The sequence below is a fragment of the Neoarius graeffei genome, chromosome 10 (genome assembly GCF_027579695.1).
Source record: "Neoarius graeffei isolate fNeoGra1 chromosome 10, fNeoGra1.pri, whole genome shotgun sequence".
NCBI lineage: Eukaryota > Metazoa > Chordata > Actinopteri > Siluriformes > Ariidae > Neoarius > Neoarius graeffei.
In genome coordinates, this window is record NC_083578.1 from 38,944,117 (window position 1) to 38,968,001 (window position 23,885).

General features: G+C 41.3%; 1 protein-coding gene across 1 annotated transcript in view; it reads left to right on the top strand.

Annotated features, from left to right (window-relative positions):
* Positions 1 to 391: 391 nt before the first annotated feature.
* The window catches only part of cux2b (cut-like homeobox 2b), a 643,825-nt gene continuing 620,331 nt past the window's right edge, over positions 392 to 23,885 (top strand). The window contains exon 1 of the mRNA XM_060931785.1: positions 392 to 454. Coding sequence (XP_060787768.1) covers positions 392 to 454 — 63 coding nt within the window. The remainder of the gene's footprint in view (positions 455 to 23,885) is intronic.

A 23,885-nucleotide genomic window follows, 5' to 3' on the forward strand; every position in this document is an offset into this window, starting at 1 on the left:
TATACAAACTTTTTAATTCAAATCCATATTCTTCACATACAAAATATTTTAGTTAATCATTATTTTGTTCTGCTTTCCGATACCAGACAATATCGATCAGCACGTTACGTCAGTATCGATAACTTTCCCGAGCCAAAATCAAATGCACTTGGCCACTTAATTCCTGGACTGCAGCACCCGAGTGCTTTTTCTTTTACTTTTCTAAATACATGATCTCGCATCCTGTCGCCCTGATTCTTCACTCATCAACGTTAAGTTTTTAGGGAGGCTGCAATCTTCACAGCATTTTTTTTTTTTACACGCAGAGGAGTGTCAACGTTGCTTAACGAGGGGAATCCAGCCCATATATTTATTGTAGCCGGTGCAAAAACTCTCCTCAATATACCCCAAGATGGCCGCCGATGTGGGATCGATGTTTCAATATTGGAAGAAATTTGATCTACGGCGGCTGCAGGTAGGTCATCTCTCTCACCTTACTGCAGTAAATAATCGTTTACGAGATATTACACGATGCAAATAATGAAATTTTTATTTCGTGGCGACTTTTTGGGGCAAAACAAAAGCCATTTCATTGATAGTTATTAGAAATTGATCCTGTTCTGCCTTTGTTCGGTTCAATCATTGATCAGTGGCGGAGCAGAGCGGAGAGCAGCGCGGTGCCTCTCTCCATACACTGCTTTTCTGAATCTTTCTCGCTTCTTTCCTGAGCATTTCCTCTGCTTATCGTCTGTAGTGCTTCGGAGTGCAAACTTTTAATGCTCTCTCAAGTCTTGGTGTGTGCACTTAACTTTTTAAAAGGCGTTTATTCTGATCAGTTTACGAGGCGGCGCGTGACTAATCGGAGTACTGGTGGCGGTGATGAGGCACGCTGGCATTAACTGTTTCTTGTTTCTTTTACGTTTATATCGTACAGAAGATGTTATTGTACGGTAAGGCAATAACTGTGCCTTATTGCTGCATGTTTGTATTAATATGAGCCCGGACTCGTGATGTGCAGCTTCACCAGGTCCGCGCGATGAAGATGTTTGTTAGGAAAAGTTCTTCGGTTGAGCTTTGTATATTTTTTAATAGGGTCAAGTATATGCCTAATTTTAACTTGTGCATAAGTACCTACACGTTCCATTATGCTTGCAAATGGAGTAACTTTCAGTATTTTAATTAATCTCAAGCTACAGCCTTGTTTAGCAAAATAAGAGGAAAGAAACAGTCAATTTTAAAGAACCCTATCCCGGTTGTTTTTAAGTGGCAGAACTGATTTATTTCACTAACTGATTATTTTCATGAACAGAGGTGTAGCCTACAGCTTCTACGCAGTCACTTTACGGTTTTTTTTTTTCCCTCCTGCGTAAATAATGCGGTCACTGCTCGACCAGAGACAAAAGGTTTCGTCACGAGCACCAACGTTGCGTTGCAATGCAATCAAGCGGAGCAGACTGCTGTGTTTTTATCGCTGGGTGGCAGCTTGCAAAACGAAAAGCGTGTTTTTGTGTGTCTTCCTGCCTTTTCTCCCCGCATTGTGAGCCGTGCTTGGCCAAGGACTGTGTAATTGCATTCCCTGCTAATGTTTGTAAATCAGCCTGGGCCGGCGCAAGGGCATCGTCTGAAGCGCGTGATTGATGTCCTGTAACATGAGAAATGACGGGAGCATGGAGGGGGAAAAAGCCGAGCAGGAGAGGAATCGCGTTTTGCGTCTCTCTCTCTCTCTCCCTCTCTCTCTCTCTGTGCGCGCGCGCACGCTCAAGCCGCTCGCCGACACTGATGGGTTTAAATATGTGTGATAGAAGCAGTAGAGCGGTTCGTTCACGTTTTAGTTTTTCAGACGCATAGACACTGCTTGTGACGTTATGTTTCCGTCTCCGTGGACGCGATCGACACTGGTATTGATTTGTACAAAGAGCAAATGTATTTTGCGCGGAGATCCCGTACAGAGTGATGAGCAGTGTTGCTGTAGTAAGCTTGAAATGAAGTGTTTGATTCGGGACTATAGCTTACACACACAATACAGACTAAGAACACACTGTTATTCTAAACTCGAGGTCACTGTAAATCATTTGAAACTGGGAATTTTATTCTGAAAACTAAATATGATTGTTTTGACCTAATTTTGAGATGGAATGCATTCAAACAGATGGAACTGTAAAGTAGTAACCAGTATTATTGAATTTGCACTGCTGTAGGGTTTGACCACTATGTTATTAAACCTATAATACTGCGTTTCCCAATTTTGTGTAAATCCTCTTTTTTTCTCAAGTTTTTTTTTTTTAAAGAATGCACACGTTTGCACATGAGTCTTAAAGCTTTACTTTGTTCTGTGAGTTAGTCTAGGTCACACCTGGTCTGGGTTATTGATGTGTTCACCTGCACCCGATGACAATTCAAGGCAAACTGAATGCAATTCCTGAATGCGCTGTCAGCATCCTTCATTTTTCTTTGTATCATATTAGATTGGTTTTGCACATACATGCAGCCAAAACTCCAGCCTGTATTGGCATGTGACAAAATATATTATTTTATACTATTTTAAATGAGCTTGTGCATTTTGTATAAAGTAGTATTTCTTATATATTAGTTAGAAATTTGCTCTGCACTCCAAGATCAGTGATTACCACACAACACATTCAGGTTTCATATTTAACTATTATAATGAGACACTTGTTTTGACAGAGGATTATGCGTATTACATTGTCATTTTCTTTGCACTGGTTCTTATTCTCTTTGATTCATACCCTTTAAAAATGCACATGCGATGATAGTAGATTTCAAACTGCAGTTCTCACGCAGTGTACTGTAGTTGTAGAGTTATCAGAGCGCAAAATTGCCCACTGAATGAGGTTGTGCTTAAGGAATGACCTGGAAAAATAAGGCACAAAACAGAATTAACATGGTTAATTTATCAATAAATTGTGATAATAAATGTCATAAACTTTACAGCAACTGCAAACTGTTGCATGGTAATCTTGTCGAATTCCTGTCAAATATCCTGTTTTTGCGCATGTGCGTGCAGTCAAACAAAAGCATTTTAAATGTCAACAAAACAAAGAAACAAAACCGAGACTTATTATGGGTGGACATGGTGGTTGTTCTTGTGACTGCTATTCTCCCCATGTTTCTCTTGTTTGGTATCATGGCCACTGTGTCTGCTTTGTACCCTCACCTACCTATGAGCTTGAACTTCACAGAGATCTGTAGCCTTAAATATAGACTGAAGCATTGGAGAGAACAAAACTATCATATAGATCTATGAAACCATAGAAGTGGGTCATTTTGTTTCATTGTGAAACAATTTGTTTGCACCAGAAATCTATAAACAATCTCAGGTTGCAGTCCTGTCTTCCTCAAAAATCTTATATTGTCTTTCTCGTCAGTTGTTGTGCTCTAACCTTAGACCCCTTGGGTGGAAATAGTCTGCTTGTATCGACCAGTGGGGGAATAAGTGGGGGATCTGTGGCTGACAGTTGATTTATTACCCTCTTTTGTCTGTATTGGTCTGCAGCGTTGCATATGGCCATGTCAGATGATATTTGTGTCTGGGATCTATGTGTCCTGGGTGTCAGTATGGTTGCCCTCCAATTATAATAAGTTTAAAGCCTATTGCTATACCTCAAGGCAAGAGTGTTTCCATAATGTCCCCTGGTAAGAGTTTATCTTCTTGAAGAATATTAGCCTATGAATACAACAGTGCTCTTTGATATTTCTCATCATAAATACCAGCATTTACGATACTAGATGTCACATACTTGGTTTAATTTGGGCTTCTGTCTATGATCACACAACCTGGTTTTTGTTGCTGGTTATCCATCTTTTATGTGCTAAACTGAGGGAGAAGAAAAATTTTCACTTTTTAACATTTTCTTACTGAGAAGTCCTTGGCATAAACAAGATGACACAGAATGTAGAGTGAACGGGTTCTGTGACCTTGGTTCCTGCTGGTCTTGGGTCACTTGGCCGTTGCCTTGGTAATCATTCACACCAGCCAGATGGCGATTCCATGGGCACCCATCTAAAAGGACCAGTCAGGAGGGTCCAGGTCCCAGCGAGTAGGAAACAAGCTTATGAAGTCCTTTGTGCAGTACAAGAAAATAGTCCACAATAACAAATCGTTAAAATGAGTTTGGAAAAAAATGCAAACCTTCCTCGCTCTAATATTTGGTGCCTCCTCCAGATACTGATTAAAGCCTGTTTCAGTGCAAGTTAAGGATGAGTCTATATGTAATGATCTGTTTTAGCTTTTGTACTTGATGGTACATGCCAAGTGTTAGTTTTACCAACTACGGTTAATTATTCAGTCATAAACCCCCCAAAAGAAATAAATTAACAAAACCATGATTTTAATGATCATATAAATATTAATTTTTTAATGATGGGATTTTATTAATGTGATTACACTGTAATTTTGTGCGTGTGTGTGTGTGTGTGTGTGTGTGTGTGTGTGTCTTACACTGACAGGCTTGAAGTTGCAGTAGATTACCCATATATACAGTACTATGCAAAAGTCTTGGGCAAATGTAAAGAAGTATTGTAGACAAAAAATGGCTTAAAAATAATGAAATATTTCAACATTAAAAAAAAGCATGAACAGCAGTAAGCCATAATAAATGAAATAAAGTTAATATTTGGTGTGAGACAACCTTTTGCTTTAAAAAAAAAGTACACCGAGGTACAATTAGTGCAGTTTTATAATGAAATGAGCTGTAGGTTTTACTGAGCATCTTGCAGAACCAGCCACAAATCTTCTGGACACTTTGATTGTCACACTTGCTTCTTAATTTTGCAGCAAAACCAATAGCTTTTTGTTTTCTTTTTTAATCTGAAAACTGGTCTCTTATGTAATATGCTGCTCAGGTACAAACATTTTTTCCTGTAACATTTAATTTTGTGCTGGAAAACGAACATTTGGAACTTTAAAATGTTTTTGTACTGACTTGATATTGTGGAAGTCATAAAATAGAAATCTATAACAAAGTTTGGATGAAAAAAATAAGGTGCCTAAGACTTTTGCATAGTACTGTGTGTGTGTGTGTGTGTGTGTGTGCGCGTGCATATATATTATATGTATATATTTTATATTCTCTGTTTTTCTCTGTGCTTTTAAAGACTGTCCCCATGGCATATACATTCGATATCGAACATCTGGCAAACTCAACATCCGCTGCTTCGCCGCTAAGACGAAAACTTTCCAAGCTCTAATTCATGATCTTCTATACACTGACGACTGTGACCTTATCTCTAATAGTGAACAGGCGATGCAGATTCTTATGGACAGTCTCTCACGTTCCTGTAAGGCTTTTGGCCTTACCATCAGCCTTGACAAGACAGTGGTCATGTTTCAACCAGCCCCTAGCGTGCCTTATACCGAACCATCAATATATGTTGATGGTCATTAGAGCTGGGCGATATGGCCTAAAAAAAATCTTCGATTTTTTCACAAAAAATCCGATTTTCGATTTTAATCTATTTTTTCCCCCTACTAAAAATCAAACTACAGGTGACAAAGAAATGGTTCAAAACAAATTTTAACTTTATTTTATTTTCACTTAAATTTCCCCTTTGGGGTTAAAGTGCAACCAGAAACCAAAAAGAAGCTAAAAAACAAGCTTGTAGATGAGATGGCAGACCATGCCATTGTAAATAGTGAGAACATACAGTAACTTTTAGAAAGCTTTCTCCAACATAGCTTAGTTTCAAACTGGCACTGACACAATGCACCCTCAAACTTAAAAAAATAAAATAAAAAAATAAAAAATGCCCCCTCAAAAAAAAAAGTTATTTACCAGCTGGGAGGTCCGTATTGTGAAATACCGTGACCGAGGTCTTGAAAGTACTGACCAAGGCCCTCATTCAAGGCCGAGGTCACGGTATTTCACGATACGGACCGACCTTAAGCTGGTAAATAATATATTTATTTTTTTCTTTACCAAATTCTAACAGAAAATGAGAGCGCCCGAAAGGGAAAACCAAGCTGAGGCGAGCCGCCATTCACGGCTGTAATGCAAATTGCTTTCTCCTCGGTATACAAGCGCACTTCCATGGCAGGAAAAAAAATACATTTGGCTGCCTATGTAGTCCCCTATTTATACAAATAGGAGTCATTCAGGATTCAGCCATGTTTTTGCTCGGTGTTAGCAAATTACAGGTTTTAACTTTCTCCTGAAATGTTTTATTTTATTTCTTCTTCCTCATGGTAGTAAAATTCGCTTTCGCTGTGAACACTGTCGTTATCGCTATCCATGCTGCAAAATTAATGCTATTCTCCTGAGAAATGCTGGCAAAAATGTATAAAATTTTTGATATTATAAATAAATCTTATAAAAAAAAAGATAAATGTTGACAAAAAATGCTACTATGTTTGTTGTTGTGAACGAGCAAGTCGCCAGAGGTCCATAACCTGGGTCCATACTGTAGGATACGGACCCGCTCGCCAGCCAATCAGAGCGCAGGATTTGGACCGCGAAAAAAACAAAAATAAATAATAATAAATAAAATTGTGTCCTTTTTGATAAAACTGACAAAATAGGGAAAAAAATCCCGACTTTTCCACCGTATGTATGGGCACCATGTCTTTTGCAATAAACATCGCGATAGCATCTGTGATTGCCTTCCACCGCGCCCCATTCTTATCATAAGGCACACAGTTCAAAAATGTGTCCGGGACGGTTGCTTGCTTTACTTTGGATGGTGCGCTCGTGCTGCGGCTGTTTTCATTCCGCTGGGAGCAGCACTTCTCCCACTCCGCTGCATGCTTCTGTTTAAGGTGTTGGAATAAATTCGTCGTGCTGCTTCCTTTGGAAGCAATCGTTTTCAAACACACCTTACAACGAGGACTTGTTTGGTCTGGGTCCGACATCGCAAAACCGAACCAATTCCAGATCACGGAGGAAGTTACTCCTTTCTTGGGCACAATTTGCTGCTTTCCCCCAATCGCTGCCATGTTGTTTGTGTGTGTCTATGGCAAGCGCGCGGGAGGAGGGCAATGCCCAATCCGTCCCTGCTGCCCGATCCATTCTGCACATGCGCAGAGGGGAGCGTCGGTGGCATAAGTTAAAACTGAGAGAAAACCGATTTTCATAAAAACACATTGTCCTTAACTGTAAATTCGAATTAATCGATAAAATCGATTTATCACCCAGCTCTAATGGTCATAAACTGCAGTTCATGGACAAGTTCACGTATCTTGGAAGTACTATCAACAGACACTTCTCTCTTGATGATGAAACATCTAGCCGTGTGAAGAAAGCAACAGATGCATTTGCTGCTTTGAGGGACCGAGTGTGGTCCCAGCATGGGTTAAGAAAGCGCACAGAGATCTGTTTATAACGCATGCGTTCTAACTTGTCTGATCTGTTCTTGTGAAACATGGGTGACATACGGTACCAAAGACATCTCGATGTTCTTGAAAAATTCTATCAACGTTGCTTAAGGTCGATTTTCCGAATTCACATCATACATGCCTGACACAGCTGTGCTTGAAAAGGATAATTCATTTAGCATAGAAGCACATATTCATCATCACAGGCTTCGTTGGATGGGCCATGTCATACGCATGGAACAAAACAGAATTCCGAAGCAGGTGCTCTATGGCGAGTTGCTGCAAGGCACTCGGCCACAGCACAAGCCTAGAAAGCATTACAAAGATTGCATCAAAGAATCCCTAGTAGCATATAAAATTGATGACAATGACTGGGGAAACAATCGCTTCTGACCATGGAAAATGGAGACAAACAATCAGCAATGGTTGCAAGTCTTTCCATGAGAATGCAGTGAGGTGGACACAAGTCAAATGAGCCACAAGAAAAGGAGAATTCGTTGATGTGTCAGTCAACCAATTCATATGTGACCAGTGTGGCAGAATCTGTCTTTCTACAGCTGGCCTCCTTAGCCACCAGAGAAGCCACATCGGTAGAGCAGTACCAAATTATGATCAGTATTTGCTGCACGTGGGTGGCACGGTGGTGTAGTGGTTAGCGCTGTTGCCTCACAGCAAGAAGGTCCGGGTTCGAGCCCCGTGGCCGGCGAGGGCCTTTCTGTGCGGAGTTTGCATGTTCTCCCCGTGTCCGCGTGGGTTTCCTCCGGGTGCTCCAATTTCCCCCACAGCCCAAAGACATGCAGGTTAGGTTAACTGGTGACTCTAAATTGACCGTAGGTGTGAATGTGAGTGTGAATGGTTGTCTGTGTCTATGTGTCAGCCCTGTGATGACCTGGCGACTTGTCCAGGGTGTACCCCGCCTTTCGCCCGTAGTCAGCTGGGATAGGCTCCAGCTTGCCTGCGACCCTGTAGAACAGGATAAAGCGGCTAGAGATAATGAGATGAGATATGCTGCACGTTGATCTGACTTGTCACGTTTGCCAGAAGGTCTGTAAAAAGGTCTGGACCAGCGGTCTCAAAAGTAGCCGGTTACCGGCGGCAAATCGCCGGCTATGGCTTGTTATGCCGCCGGCTATTGTCAGTCGAGTCACAAAATTTAATATTAAATATTTCTGACAGCAAAAAAAGTTGTGAACGTAAATTACATCCACTATGTCATGTATGTCCGTTGCCGTATCAACTGTGTTTACATCCTCGACACGAGTGCAGCCATTACTGCCGCCTGTGTTGCCAGATTGTGTTTATATCCTCTACACGAGTGCAGCCATTACTGCCGCCTGTGGCGCCAGATTGCGCGTTTTCCCACCCAATTTGGGCGGTTTTAAGTGCATTTTGGCGGGTTTTGAACATATTTTGGGCTGTAAAACGTCAGCAGTATCTGGCAACATATTTTTTTACTTAATACAAGAAATTAATGGATGCCAACGTTTTTGCCAAAATGGTATTTTATTTTCCATTGTTTAGGCAGCTTCAGCATCATACTGTGAGATTCTGTTCAAATTGTTTTTTTCTTCTATGAAGCCTGAGCCATTTATTTTATTAGTTTATAATTATTGTTTAATTTAGTCTTCAGGAGAGACTGACTGCACACAGTACTAGTATTAATAGTTTTTTTTCTTCCATGAATGCTGAGGCATTTATATTATATTTTAAGGTAACTTCATGTTGTGCTGTGAGGTTCTATGCACTTTAACTTTTGAACCAACAGGTGCATTTGGATAAGTAAAGCCTATTTTTCTGCATTTTTGTAGTCCTGGTAATCTTTTATATTGGTAAAGTTGTTTATAGGACCATTTCTCAGTGTCTGTTTTTTTTAATCAATAGTTTTTCAGTAATAACTTAATATTTAACATATCACTCAATTTTAAACAACCCCCGCGCCTCCCCCATAGTCTCCAAAATTTCTGTGGGAAACACTGGCGTGCGTAACAACGCTAATCAAGCTTAAGCTAGACGACCCGCCTCAAATACCCGTCCCGGGTAAATGTTATCCCAATTTTAGATGGCCTGTTCCAAACCATCCCGCCCCATGAAAAATTCGTACTTGCATCTCTCTCTCTCTCTCTCTCTCTCTCTCTCTCTCTCTCTCTATATATATATATATATATATATATATATATATATATATATATATCCCTGCACGCTTTGCGTGCATTATGTCTGCCACTGGCAGACATTTTACCATTTTGCACCCTGCTGTAAATTATTTGTACCCTGCTATTCTCCCAAACTTTGAAGCCCCTGCTGGACTAACACGCCATATGAAAACGCATGTGCAGCCGCAATAACAGGATACAGTTAATTCAGGACCTGTGCACACCGATTACGTTTGCCGACTTTGCAACAAGCCCTGTAAATCTCTGGCTGGCTTCAAAGGCCACTGTCATTCCCATAACAACTAATTTTAGAATGATTCTGTCAGCGATGGTCATACTCGTTTAACGAGTTGACATGTACACTTTTTGTCATATTTGCTAAAACTGTCACTATCTTCTGACAGTAGTGCATGAGACAGATGATCTGTGAAAAAGTCAGGCTCCTCTGGGTCCACCTAGTGCTCCTAATGCCATTTGCAAGAATCCACAGCGACCGAATCAAAACCCGCAATCAGAGCCAGGAGGAGTGTCTGACGAAGTGTCAATCACTGCTTGTACACACACTGCAGGCAGCTCCTCTCCCCTGCATGCTTTCACTCTATGCTGTTGCTAGCTACCTGGTTGTTAGCCTGTTACATGCTACCTGGTTGCTAGCCTGTGTGCGCATGGTAGCCTCCTCTGCCTGTAGGAGCTTTGGAGGAAGGGCTGGATCACGAGGGAAGGGGAGGGACCTGGAAGTTGTACTTGTTCAAATTTTCAAGCTAAGGCCACTCTCTTCTCAATCCTACCAAAGTCTGTGTTAAATGTGTGTTTATGGATGGTGTAGATTGGTCCATTCATGTTTTATTTGTCCAGATTTATAAATACACAAACATGATGTGATGTTTCATTTTGTGATAAACACTGATTTTTTTTTTTAAATTGGTGAAAAGAGCATAGAGACCTTGTACAGACTGTGAACCAAAGTTTTGATATATTTTCCACAGTGTGGCAGCAAAATATCTTGGGTCATCTTAATTTCACTTGTGTCTGGAGGCTAAGTTTCATTCAGGTGTGAATGATATCAGGAACACAAGAGTTACCATACTCTGTATGCCTCAGGTCTTTGAATGCTGGCTTTAGTCCTTAGCAGGCAGTGACAGGATTACCTAGTTATGCCACCATACTTCCTTCCATGAGTATAAGCTACAGCCCTCCTCCTTGGTACAAATTTTCCTAGTTGGAAGAAATTGAATGTTAAGACAACTCATTTCAGTGTGAGTGAAAGAGTGGAGAGTGAGTGAAAGAGTGGAGTCATGTTACAGAGTTGGACTGTAGCACAGTAGCTTACTGTACTGTTATCTAAAATATAATAATAATAATAATAATCATGGCTCATATTTGTGCACTTCTGAATTCGGCAACAAAATGAGCCTCTGCATTTTTCTAGGTTTTCAGAGACTGCCTTTAGGGGACCGAGACATGCTGAAGTTGTGGTTAGTTGTTCTAGGATGGATGTAAACACCTGTGTCCATACTGCGCCTTGCACAGACTGTGTTTGCAGTGACCATTTTGACCGGGATTACTGCCAGTCAGATAGGAGAAGAAATACTACCCTAAAACACCTTTTCTTGGAAAACTGCTCTTCCAACAGCAGAGAGACCTGCTGCAGACATACTGGAGGTAATGTTAACTCAAGTAATTTTGTTGACCTTAGATCATTAGATGCAAAAATCATGGCAGGATAATGTCAAAAAGCATTGACTCAATAATCTAGTTGTATGTACAAATGATCTATTGAACCGTGACCGATTATATAATTACAACCCCAATTACAAAAAAAGTTGGTATGCTACATAAAACATAAATTAAAAATAGAATGTGATTATTTTAAAATTATGGAAACCCTCTATTTCATTAAAAAAAAGTACAAAGACAACATATCAAAGCTTAAAACTGAAATCTTTTTTTTTAATAATAATATATGCTCATTTTGAATTTGATGCCAGCATGTTTACCACTGTGTTGCATCACCTCTACTTTTAAAAACACCCTGTAAACTTTTGGGAACTGAGGAGAACAATTGCTGTAGTTCTGAAAGTGAAATGTTGTCCGAATCTTGCCTGATATACAATTTCAGTTGCTCAACAGTTCTGGGTCTCCTTTGTAGAATTTTTGTGCTTCATAATGTGCCAAATGAAGTAATTACATTACTGTATGAGTAAAACAGTAAATATTTATTTATACATACAAACCCCATTTCCAGAAAAAGTTGGGATATTTTCCAGAATGCAATAAAAACAAAAATCTGTGATTTGTTAATTCATGTGAACCTTTTATTTAACTGACAAAAGTACAAAGAAAACGGACTGTTGAGCAGCTGAAGTATTGTATCAAGCAAGAATAAACAAAAATTCCACTTGCAAAACTGCAACAATTAATATCTTAAGATCCCATAAGATTAAAAAGTGTTATTAAAAGGAAAGGTGATGTAATACAATGGTAATGTCTCTGTCCCAACTTTTTTTTTGAGTGTGTTATAGGCATCAAATTCTAACTTCATTTATATTTACAAAATACAATTAAGTTGATCAGTACAACTATTGAAAATCTTTTCTTTGTACCTTTGTCAGTTAAATAAAGGTTCATGTGAATTAACAAATCACAGATTTTTGTTTTTAATGCATTTTGGAAAATATTCCATCTTTTCTGGAAAGTGTGTGGGTGTGTGTGGGTGGGTGGGTGTACACACACACACACACACACACACACACACACAGTGAAGCGTCGTTATAACACGGTAGTTAGGATCCAAAGAATACGACCAAAGAATATGAGTGAATCTGAGTTATAACAGTCTGGGAAATCTCTGATCAGAAAATCATTCTCTGAGCTTAATTTTTTAGATAAACCAGTCCCCTGAAGATATCCAGCGAAGAAACTGCAAGAATTACAATTGTTTTACCATGCTGATAATTCATTTTAATTGTTGACTGTCAATGTAACAAATAATATGTAATAAAATATTTTGCTGCCTGTCACATCCACGGGCATTCATGCCTGCGTGCTTCGAACTCTCACTCACGCCCTTCCACACTCTGAGCAGTGCACGCCTCAAAGACTGATTACATGCACCTGTCCCGGATTAGAGCAATGGATGCTTATGTATGCTCTTTAAATAAATTTTATTTACATGTATATGCAAATATAAAATACATTTATTCTTTACAAAACCTGTTTTTTTTTCTATAGTGACATCCTATGTTTACATTGCAAAGTATTAAAAATCCAGGTTTTGGCCTGCTCTGAAGAACTGTAAGCATAATTCTGTACAGTGTAGTAGCCCCGCTGAGTTAATTACAAGTCATTATAAAATTACAATAGCAGTGAGAAGAATATGGACAATCATGTAATAAATAACTGCATGTTATAACAAGTAAATGAGAAGTGTTCAAAGAATAGAACAATGCAACAAGCACATAGCATAGCGCATAACACAGCACATTTTAGTCCTTGGTTTTAGTGAAAAAGTCTGTAACTTTCATTTGTTGAAATCTTGTATGGGCTTGTAGTCAGACGAAATGAAGCATGTTTTGTAGATGTGTGATATTCGCTGCAGAAGTATCGTTGCATTCAAACCATCTTAACACATATTCAAGTGATTCTTCTTTCGAGTCTGAAACTGTTGAGTTCTTGAATGCAGCTGTATAAAGTTAAATTTAAACTTTGGGAACCATGAGCTGACCGTGTTACAATGGTTTTCGTGGAATAGCACTCTGTATTATACTGGCGCTCCACTGTGTGTGTTATATATATATATATATATATATATATATATATATATATATATATATATATATATCAGAATTACTTTATTAATCCCCGGAGGGGAAATTCAAAATTGCAACCAAGCTCCTGAATCAAGGAAGAAGTAATGTCTAAAAATAGAAGATAAAATAGTCCTTAAAAAAGAATAAATAAAAATAAAATAAATTTAAATAAGTTCAATAACTTAAGTAAAAGCAGAATAAAATGATTTTATATACAATGATTCCTATATACATATATTGCACCTGAGTTAAGGATACATGGTAAGAAGTGTACCACAGTTATACAGTGGCATTGTACAGCTTGACAGCAACAGGTAGGAATGATTTCCTGTGTCTCTCAGTTGTGCAGTGTGGAAGAATCAGCCGTTTAATGAATGTGCTTCTGTGGCTGATCAGCTCCACATGTAGAGGGTGGGAAGGACAGTCTAAGATTGTTTGTTTTTATTTTGGACAGTGTCCTCTTCTCTAACACCACTGTCAGAGAGTCCAGTTCCATGCCTACAACATGGCCGGCCTTCCTGATGATCTTATTGAGTCTGTTAGTGTCCTTCACCCTCAAGCCGCTGCCCCAGCAGACGACAGCGTACAGGATGGCGCTGACCACCACAGACTCCTAGAACATCCGCAGTATCGTTCGGCAGATGTTGAAGGACCGTAGCCGTCTCAGAAAACGGAGACGGCTCTGGCCCTTTTTGTATACAGTGTCCACGTTTTTGGACCAGTCCAGTTTATTGTCCAAGTACACCCCCAGGTACTTATATTCCTCCACCATGTCCACACTGACCCCTTGGATGTTAACAGGATTCATCGGAGCTCTGATTCTCTTCAGATCGACCACCAGTTCTTTCGTCTTCGTCACGTTGAGCTGTAGATGGTTCTTCCTGCTCCATGTGACAAAGTTGTCCACCACCATCCTGTACTCACTCTCATCACCACCGGTAATATGTCCAACCACTGCAGAGTCATCAGAAAATTTCTGGAGGTGGCAGGTCTCCGTGCAGTAGTTGAAATCAGTGGTGTAGAGAGTGAAAAGGAAAGGAGAAAGGACATTCCCTTGCGGAGCCCCGGTATTGCTGATCACTCTGTCTGACACACAGCCCTGCAAGCGCACGTACTGTGGTCTGCCAGTCAAATAATCTACAATCCAGGACACCAGTGGGGCATCCACCTGTATCGCTGTCAACTTCTCACCCAGCAGAGCTGGCTGGATGGTGTCAAAAGCACTGGAGAAATAAAAAAAACATGATTCTCACAGTGCTGGCTGGCTTGTCCAGGTGTCTGTAGACTTTGTTGAGCAGGTAGATGATTGCGTCCTCTGCTCCAAGACGGCGCTGGTCAGCGAACTGAAGGGAGTCGAGAAGTGGTTGGACCACAGGCCGGATCTGCTCCAGGATGAGTCTCTCCAGGGTCTTCATAATGTGTGACGTCAATGCCACGGGCCTGTAGTCTTTGAGGTCGTTAGGACGTGGCTTCTTCGGTACAGGGACAAGGCATGACATCTTCCACAGCACGGGGACCCTCTGAAGACCCAGGCTCATGTTGAAGACATGCTGAAGTACTCCACTTAGCTGGAGGGCACAGGTCTTCAGGGCCCTGGGGCTAACACCATCCGGGCCTGCTGATTTTCCTGCATGGAGTCTCTTCAGCTGTCTTCTTACTTGCTCCTCGCTGATGATCAGTGTGGGGGTGACGGGTGGGGGAGGGATGAAGGTGTTTCTTGGGGGGGGTGCTCAGCCAGGGGGTCTGTTGAGGAGGTGTGAGTGAAGTCATGAAATGGGGATGAGGTAGGGCAAGAAGAGGCAGGGGAGGGGAGAGAATGTAAAATGCGTGGTTGTAGTCATCCCGCAGAAGAATGGTGGTGGTGGGTTGAGGTCACGCCATCAAATCTGTTAAAGTAGATATTCAGCTCAATCGCCCTTTCCACATTGCCATCCACTCCTTCACTGTTGGTTGGCTTGTAACCAGTGATGGTCTTCATTCCACTCCACACCTCTCTCATGTTGTTCTGTTGGACTTTCCACTCCAATTTCCTCCTGTACTTATCCTTGGCTTCCCTGATCGTTGCTCTCAGTTCATGCTGTACTCCTCACACCTCCTCCTTATTGCCGGCTCTGAAAGCCCTCTTCTTCTCATTTAAGAGTGCTTTGATGTCCTTTGTTACCCATGGCTTGTTGTTGGGGTAACAGCTGACAGTCCTTGCTGGGACAATGGTGTCCACACAGATGTTGATGTATCCCGTGATGCACTCTGTGAGCCCATCAATGTCGTCTCCGTGGGGCTCACACAGTGTCTGCCAGTCTGTCACCTCGAAGCATCCCTGCAGTGTCTCATTGGCCTCATCTGTCCATCTCCTCACTATCTTTGATGTGGTGGAGAGGTGGGGGAGAGGTGAATCAGGTTGTGGTCTGACCTGCCCAGTGGGGGGAGGGGGGAAGAGCTGTAAGCCTCTTTAACATTAGCATACAGCAGGTCTATTGTTCTTCCCTCTCTGGTAGGACAGTTCACAATTTGGGTGAAAGTGGAAAGTGTTTTGTCCAAATTAACATGATTAAAGTCACCTGAGATAGCAATGAATGCGCTCGGGTGTTGAGTCTGTAGCCGGGCTATTGCAGAGTGAATAGTGTCACAAGCAGTGTGCGGGTTTGCAGAGGGGGGAACATAAACAGCCACCATGATACCATTGGAAAACTCCCTGGGCAGATAATATGGACGAAGTCCGACAGCACACAGTTCAACATCCGGGCTGCAGATACGCTCCTTCACGGTGATGTGAGCTGGGTTACACCACCGGTTGTTCACAAGAATGGCAAGCCCTCCCTCTTTGCGCTTACCACTCCTGGTGCGGTCTCTGTCCGCACGCACCGTGTAAAAGCCCTTGATTGTAGCGTTGTCGTCAGGAACATCCCTGTGCAGCCATGTCTCCATGAAGCACATTAAACTGCACTCCCAATACTCCGTCTGACCCTGGGCCAGTGCCGTCAGCTCGTCCATTTTATTCCCGAGGGACCTCACGTTCCCCATGATGATAGAGGGGAGACATGGCTTATAAGATTTTTCAATAAGCTTCCGTTGTCTCAAAGCCACCCTCTTCCTCCGTAGCTTCTTATTTCCTCTGCATCCTCTGTGTGTTTTCCGCCAAATTTCTGCAGGGATCTCTTCCGGTCTTGTCGCTAGAGCGGCCGGCTTCAGTTCAATCAGCTGATCCCTGGTGTAAACAATGCAGGTGGCATGGAGTTGTTGCGTGGCTGCGCTGGAAAAAAGTTTTGCGACTGCGAGCAAAAACACCAAAACTCTTGCAACCCTCATAGTGGCTTGATTACAGTGTTATGGTAACGGTAAAACAAAAAACAACCCCCCCCCCAAAAACAAAACAAAACAAAACAAGATAAGTAGAAAAAATAGAGAAAAAGGATCGGGAGCATTTGTTGCAGGCTGCACGCGAGCTGGCGCATGCGCACAAAAAAATATATATAATGTGCTTTTTTAAATGAGTGATTACACATATAAATTCATTGTGCCACATAAACCCAACAGTAAGTCCTGTCAAATACAGCAAATTGTTTTTAAAAGCTCAGTTTATTTATTTATTTTTTTTAATTTTAAAATAAGTTTTGTAAAAAAGACAATCATTCAATAACTTTTTGATTCTAGAAGTTACATGTAAAACCCAATGCACTACAGAAAGTCTATTATTGCTACTAACTACAGTAAGTAGATTTTAGAAACTCAGTTCAAGATCTTTGCACCTTCTTCGGCAGAGTTGAGGGCCTTGATGATTGTAATTGGAGACATTACAGTTCTTTATTCAGTGGGCATAGGCTATTCAATGTTTGGTGTTTATGTTAGCAGTATATCTCTTAAAGTAGAAAGATATAGGAACTGTGTAGCTAATATGCACACTTCAATACTTGTTTATTTATCACAAGTCATATTGTCATCACAGTATTGAACAGTTTTATTGCACATCTCAGATTTTCCTCATCTCATGCAGGCCTAAATGAAAGGAACAGCAGTTTTGCTGAGAGAAACCCTTCAGTAGAAGGTGTGTTGAAGGATGAACCAGCTCCATAACATCATCACAGAGAATTCACACACTAATGTATGGCAGCCAGGCCCTGCACCCAGTTACATAATATCCACATATATTATTGATTATGATCAGACATGCAACAACTCAACCGATTTATGATTTGATTTCATTCATGATATTGGGTAAACAATTCGATTTTCCCACCATACTTTTGAAAAAAAAAATTAAATGAAGAAAATTTTATTACCAAAAAAAAGCAGCATTTTATTTTCCCAGTCTTTGTCAACTTAAATATTCCTTTTGTTAAAATTATTGATAAAGAAAAAATTAGAACTGTGTTACTTCTGTCTATAGTGAAGGCAGGTGTATTCCCACTATTTTATGTTATTGTGCCCTCCACAGTCTACACAACGCAATTATAGTTAGGAAAAACAGATGACACAGCCTGAAAATAATCGCAATTCATTTATTTCATCTATTCAAATTGTCATAAATTTATCACGATTTATCATTGCATGATATATGTAACATATCATGCCTCATGCCTAATTATGACTACATAATAGTGAATGTGTAGTGAATGTTTGCATGGCTAATTGTCAAAATGCAGATCAGAAATCCTTGTCTGTTGATGCTTTAACCTGCATGTGTGTGATGTAAGACAATTTCTTATCCACCATGCTTGTATGATTACAATCTCTCTCATTCACTCTAAAGCTCATATGAAGAAGAAAAAGGGAAAAATAACCTTTATATAGTGGCAAATGGAGTTGTGAGGTTCCAAAGTCACATTATTCAGCTTTGCTGATAACGTGAGGGAAGAAGTGAAACTGACTCAGGTTTTAAGCAGGTTAACCTCCTTGCTAGATTTTGTGCTTGAGACTTCAAAACAGATATTCAGCATGAGGTATGGAGTGATAAAATATATTTTTAATGTTGTAATGGGCAACTATTCATAGAGGAGAAAACAGGTCTGTCATAAAACGTCAGCTTAATCACCGTGACACTCCAGGGGATTGATTTTTTCACACCTGTCCAGAGTCATTTTCTTCCATTCACACCAAGTGTTACGGGATAAACACGGCTGCTTTGATACGCCTGTGCTCTTTTTTTTTTTTTTTGTAATGATGGTTTTATGCACGACACAAAGAAATCCACTCTCTGACGTCCTTGACGTAATCTGCAGCTGCATTAGCAAACTGTTTGTCTGTCTTGAACTGATGTAACAAGGTTCAAACAAGAAGCAGAAGCAGGAAAACCTGCACTGACAAAGCATTATGTTGACCTTCATGCTTCAGAACTGACCCTTGCTGTGCATATGTGTGAGAACTTCACCACAGCATTGGCTTACCACTACACTTGATGCATAACTGTGATGCACAGTTTGATGCATGCCTACACCTTAACCTGGATCCCAAATTCAAAAATCACTACCAACTTCCCAAATGGATAGATACTCAATTTTTCACTATTGATCTGTAATGGAGCACCACAGTCCTTCATGGCAAACACACGCAGCGTTTTCATTAGTGCTGTCAAGTGATTAAAATATTTAATCGCGATTAATGTCGTGACTGTCATAGTTAACTCGCGATTAATCGCAATTTAATCGCACATTTTTGTCACATGAAAAACCATTGTAATTCTCTTATCAGCATAAAAAAGTGAATGGGCTTGCTTTGTACCAATGTTTTTTTTTTATTGCAGAGCATAACACATCTTGTCACAGCCACTGCAAAGTTGGGCTGGAGCCGCCGATGGGAAAACGAAACCTAAGCCGAGCACCGTGGCTCTTCGTCCCGAGGCGCGGGGCTAGCGCGCCCTGCCCGCGCTGGTTCTTTGGGGGGAGGGCAGAGGACTCTGGCTGTGCGGGGCGTGGCATTACAGTCTAGCTGCTATCATTTTTCTAAGCAAAGTCTCTGTTCCAAGTTCCTGGCAGTTTCAAAAGCTTATGAAAAACCTACATCATGTCACAGAGCGTTAATCTCGTGATAAAAAAATTATCGCCGTTAAAATTGAGTCAAGTTAATGCGATAATAACGCGACATTTTTGACAGCACTAGTTTTCATATTAATACCTTGTTATCCCCTGCTGATTGAAAGGCCCGAAGGGGGATTATATCATGGTGATGTCCGTCCGTCCATCCTGGGAGGGGTACTCATCTTCTGAAATCAACTCTTCTCACAATTTTTGGAGAAATTTCACGAAACTTGACAGGATTCTTTGTTATACAGTATGTCGGTAATTGCAATTTCACTCAATTTAGTAGCATTTTACCAGAGTTATGGCCCTTGATTACCAAACTTGTACGTTGACAATTTCATGAGGGTGTATTAAGCACTTATAGCATATATATAGTTGCCACCGGGGCATATTGTGCTTTCAGAGCACTCTTGTTCTCTGAAGCTCCTGGGGATGACTGTGGGTTCAGTGCATGAGTAAATAACGAGGTTTTAACAAAACTTTGAGGATGCTTTAGTTCAGAAGAGAAAAAGCCTTAGTTTTTCCCCATCTTCCTCAACCCAGTAGTGGTCTCCATAAACCTTTGTTTCAAAAAGGAAAAACAGAGACCGAACTAATGGCTCATCTGTGTGAACATAAAGCAGTGCCTCCTCTCCCTTTTCACAGCCAGAGTCTGGCCCGGGTGGCCATATTTAATTGTGTACCTGTGCAGCAGCCCTCTTGATTTGTTTTGACTGTCTGATGGCAGAAATTTTGAACACCATTCTTTCTGGCACTTTTTAGAGAGTCTTTATTGAATTAGTCCATGCTTCTTTCTCTGTCTTCCCCCATTCTCCCACTCTGCTGCTTGCCCAGTTCCCCATTGTCCATTCTGCCCTTAAAGAATAAAAGGAGACCCGTTGCTTGTCTGTGTGCACACATTGTTTTGTCTTGTACTAAGCAGTGAAAATAGTACTTGTATTTTAATGCAAATTCATGATTTTATGCTTATTGCTCATAAAATAGACCAGTGAAGCATTCATTTGAGCAGAACCTAGATTTTTATTTTCATGCATTTAAGTTATTATAGATACTAATAAATAAGCTCAGCTTTTTTGTTTTTGTCCTCCATTCAGTATTACTTTAACACATGAATGAGTCCATTACACATGCATTATGAGAACATTACAATTTCCTAATATCAGCTGATAACATTGGGATCTAATTATAAAACATGGAGATTTATTTGTGATTTTTGTGATTTTGTGTCTTATCAGTGGATATGATAGAAGTGAGCAGCACTACCAAAAGCGCTATTAATTGTTTAATAGTGAATAAACAGAAATATAGAAGACCTTTGAGATTTCTTCATTTGCCTCATCACGTTTTGACAGTTTGTTTTTTCAGCAGTTCTGTGAAGGCTTTACATCACACTTTATTTTATTATATTAATTGTAATGGCTTATTAGGATATATCATATACCACAATACAATTTTCTGAACACATCATTGATATGTTAAGTATTTTTAAAACACTGAGTTCACTGTTGCTCACAAATAGCAGACTGGGTGATAAAATATATTTTCTTAGAAATGTTTCACTTTCCCTCATTTCCCATGCTAGGTAATTTATTTCTATTTTGTAGACATTAAATGAATGTCTCACTGAACTACTATTTATATATAATTTGTTGCATGGAGAGACTGGTGGACCCAAACGCAAGACACAAACACACACAACACACAGAATAAACTGAAATAGATTAAGTTTAGGGTTAGGCAGGAAAGACTGGGTAGGGGAAGCAGACTGATACCCCTTTTCCACCAAATCAGTTTCAGGGCTGGTTCGGAGCCAGTGCTGGTGCTGGTTCACAACTCGTTCAACTTGCGAGCCAGCTGAGAACCAGTTTGCTTTTCCATAGCTCGCGGTGCTAAGCGGAGCCACGTCATTACGTCGCTGTATACGTCAGTTACGTTGCTGTATACGTCAGTTACGGCACTACATTTACATAAACCTTGGCACGAATATCGAAGCAAAAACAACACGGAAGAAGCAGCAGCGGCAACAACAACAATAATAATGGACGACTTCGCATTTGTACAGCTGCTGCTTCTCGTCACTTAAAAATGGCGATCTTTCGCGGTCTTGTTATTGTTGTTGGTCTTAACAACTCCGCCCCCCCCGCTGACGTAAGTGGTTCTTTCCTCTGGCCCAGCAGAGAGTTGGTGCTAGCCTGGAACCGGTTTTTCTGGCCCCAGAGCCAGTTCTTTGTCAGTGGAAACAGAAAACCCGGTTCCAAACTAAGCACTGGCCCCGAACCAGCCCTGGAACTGCTTTGGTGGAAAAGGGGCATGAGAGGGAGGTCACCAAGCCCAGGAAGCGAACCAGTGAGCCAGCAGGGGAGATCAGCAGGTGGCAGGATGAGGCCGAGTTGAGAAGCAAGCGATGGGGAAGCAGGGCTGGGGTGTGATTAGCAAACGGCAGGTGGAAGAGAACAGAGGGCTGCTGGACACGGGTTTGAGCTGGAAGACATGGAAGGTACGGTGGACTTGCATGGACTTGGGCAACTTTAGTCTGATTGCAGAGGGGTTAATGATGTGTTCGATCTCATATGGACCAGTGTAACAGGGAGTGAGTTGTCTGGTATCTGTCTTGATTGGGAAAATTGCAAGCGAAAAGTCAAACCTTCTGACCTGGCTGGTAATTGGGTGTACAATGACAGTCGGCAGTTTGCTGGTTGCAGTCAGCAGATTGAAGCAGGGCTCTTTCTAGACCTTGTAATATTGCTTGGATGGCAGGTACAGTGATGTCATCCTCTCGAGTGGGGAATTGTGGGGGCTCATAACTCAGGGAGTATTTGAAGGGGGACATACCAGTGCAGGTGTTGGTTAGTAAAATGTGGGCATACTCGTCTCATGGGAGGGGGCGCTCTAGGAGGCAGAGTTCTGGCAGAGACATGCAGCAGAGTGTAGCTTCCAGGTTTTGGTTTGCCTATTCTGTCTGGTCGTTAGTCTGGGGTGGAGGCCAGATGACAGACTCACAGTGGCTCGAAGTGCTTGACAAAAACACCCTCTATACTTGGGAAATGAACTGGGGGCCTAGATCAGCTGTGATGTCTGAGGGGATACCTTGAAACCAGAAAATGTTTTGAACCAGGAGGTTGGTGGTTTCATGTGCAGTGGGGAGTTTGGGAAGGGCTATGAAGTGAATCATCTTGGAAAAACGGCCAACGATGGTGAGAATAACAGTGTTAACTTGTGAGGGAAGTAGCCCGGTGATGAAATTGAGTGCAACATGTGATTGGGGTGGCTTGGAACAGGGGACGAAGAAGACCAGAAGATGGTTGATGGGAGGTCTTATTGTGAGCATACACAGTGAAGGTGGAAATGTAGGACTGGGTGTCGGCTTCCATGGTGGGCCACCAAAAATGTCTCTTTATGAGGGACAGGGTATGGCTGATTCCTGTGTAACAGGCAAACCAGGAAGTGTGAATTCATTGGAGAACCTGGGAATGAACCGAGACTGGCACAAACAGGTGATTGGGGGGGACTGTTACTGAGGTCTGGCTGTGCCTATTGAGCCTCCTTAACAATTGTCTTGATCTCCCAGGTAACAGTAGCCACAAAACAGGATGGTGGGAGGATGGTGTCAGGATGGGAAGGAGCCTCCTTAGAGGTGAACTTAGGAGAGAGAGCATCTGGTTTGACATTCAGGCCCACCAGTGATTCAGATTCAGGCCTGTGAAGGAGTGTAAACTTGAAACATCAGAAGAATAGTGCCCAGCATGCTTGACAGGAATTCAGCTGCTTATCTGATTGGACGCATGCTATATTTTTATGATCAGTCCAGACAATGAAGGGTTGCTCAGCTCCCTCAAGCCAATGCTTCTGCTCCTCCAATATGAGTTTAACCACAAGCAAGTCACTATCCCCACATCATAATTGCATTTAGTAGGGGTTATTCATCAAGAGAAAAAAGCACAGGGGTGAAGTTTATGATCTGGGATGGAGCATTGGGAAAGAACTGCCCCCACCTCTTTGTTGGAGGTGTCCACCTCCACGATGAACTGCTGGACAGTTCACTTGTCCAGTTTCAATTATATATCCAAAGAAACTTACTGAAGAGACATGGAAATTACATTTTTTTTAGCCTTAACACACAGTTTGTTCTCCAGGAATCTCTGGGGTACCAGTCATACAAGGAGGGTGTGTTCTTGGGAAATCTGTGAGAAAATTTGAATGTTCTTCAGCTATGCAAAGGTAAATGCATTGAGGAAATCCCTATGTACATTGTTAACTCATGCGACGAACCCTGCAAGGGCATTGCTTAAGCCAAAAGGCAGCATTAGGTACTCAAAGTGGCCAAAAGGAGTGTTGAAAGCAGTTTTCCACTCATCACCCTCACATGGTGTGCATTGTGTAAGTTCAGTTTGGTGAAAATACTGGCCCCATCAAGAGTTTCAAATGCAGAACTGAGCAGAGGCAGGGGGTATTTATTCTTGACAGTGATGGTGTTCACTGCCTCAGAAATCAATAAAAAGGGGAAGTGATCTGTCTTTCTTGGCCTCAAAGAAGAACCCGGAACCCAGAGGGAACAAAAAGGGCTGAATGATGCCAATGGCTAAGGAGTATTTAATGTAGGTCT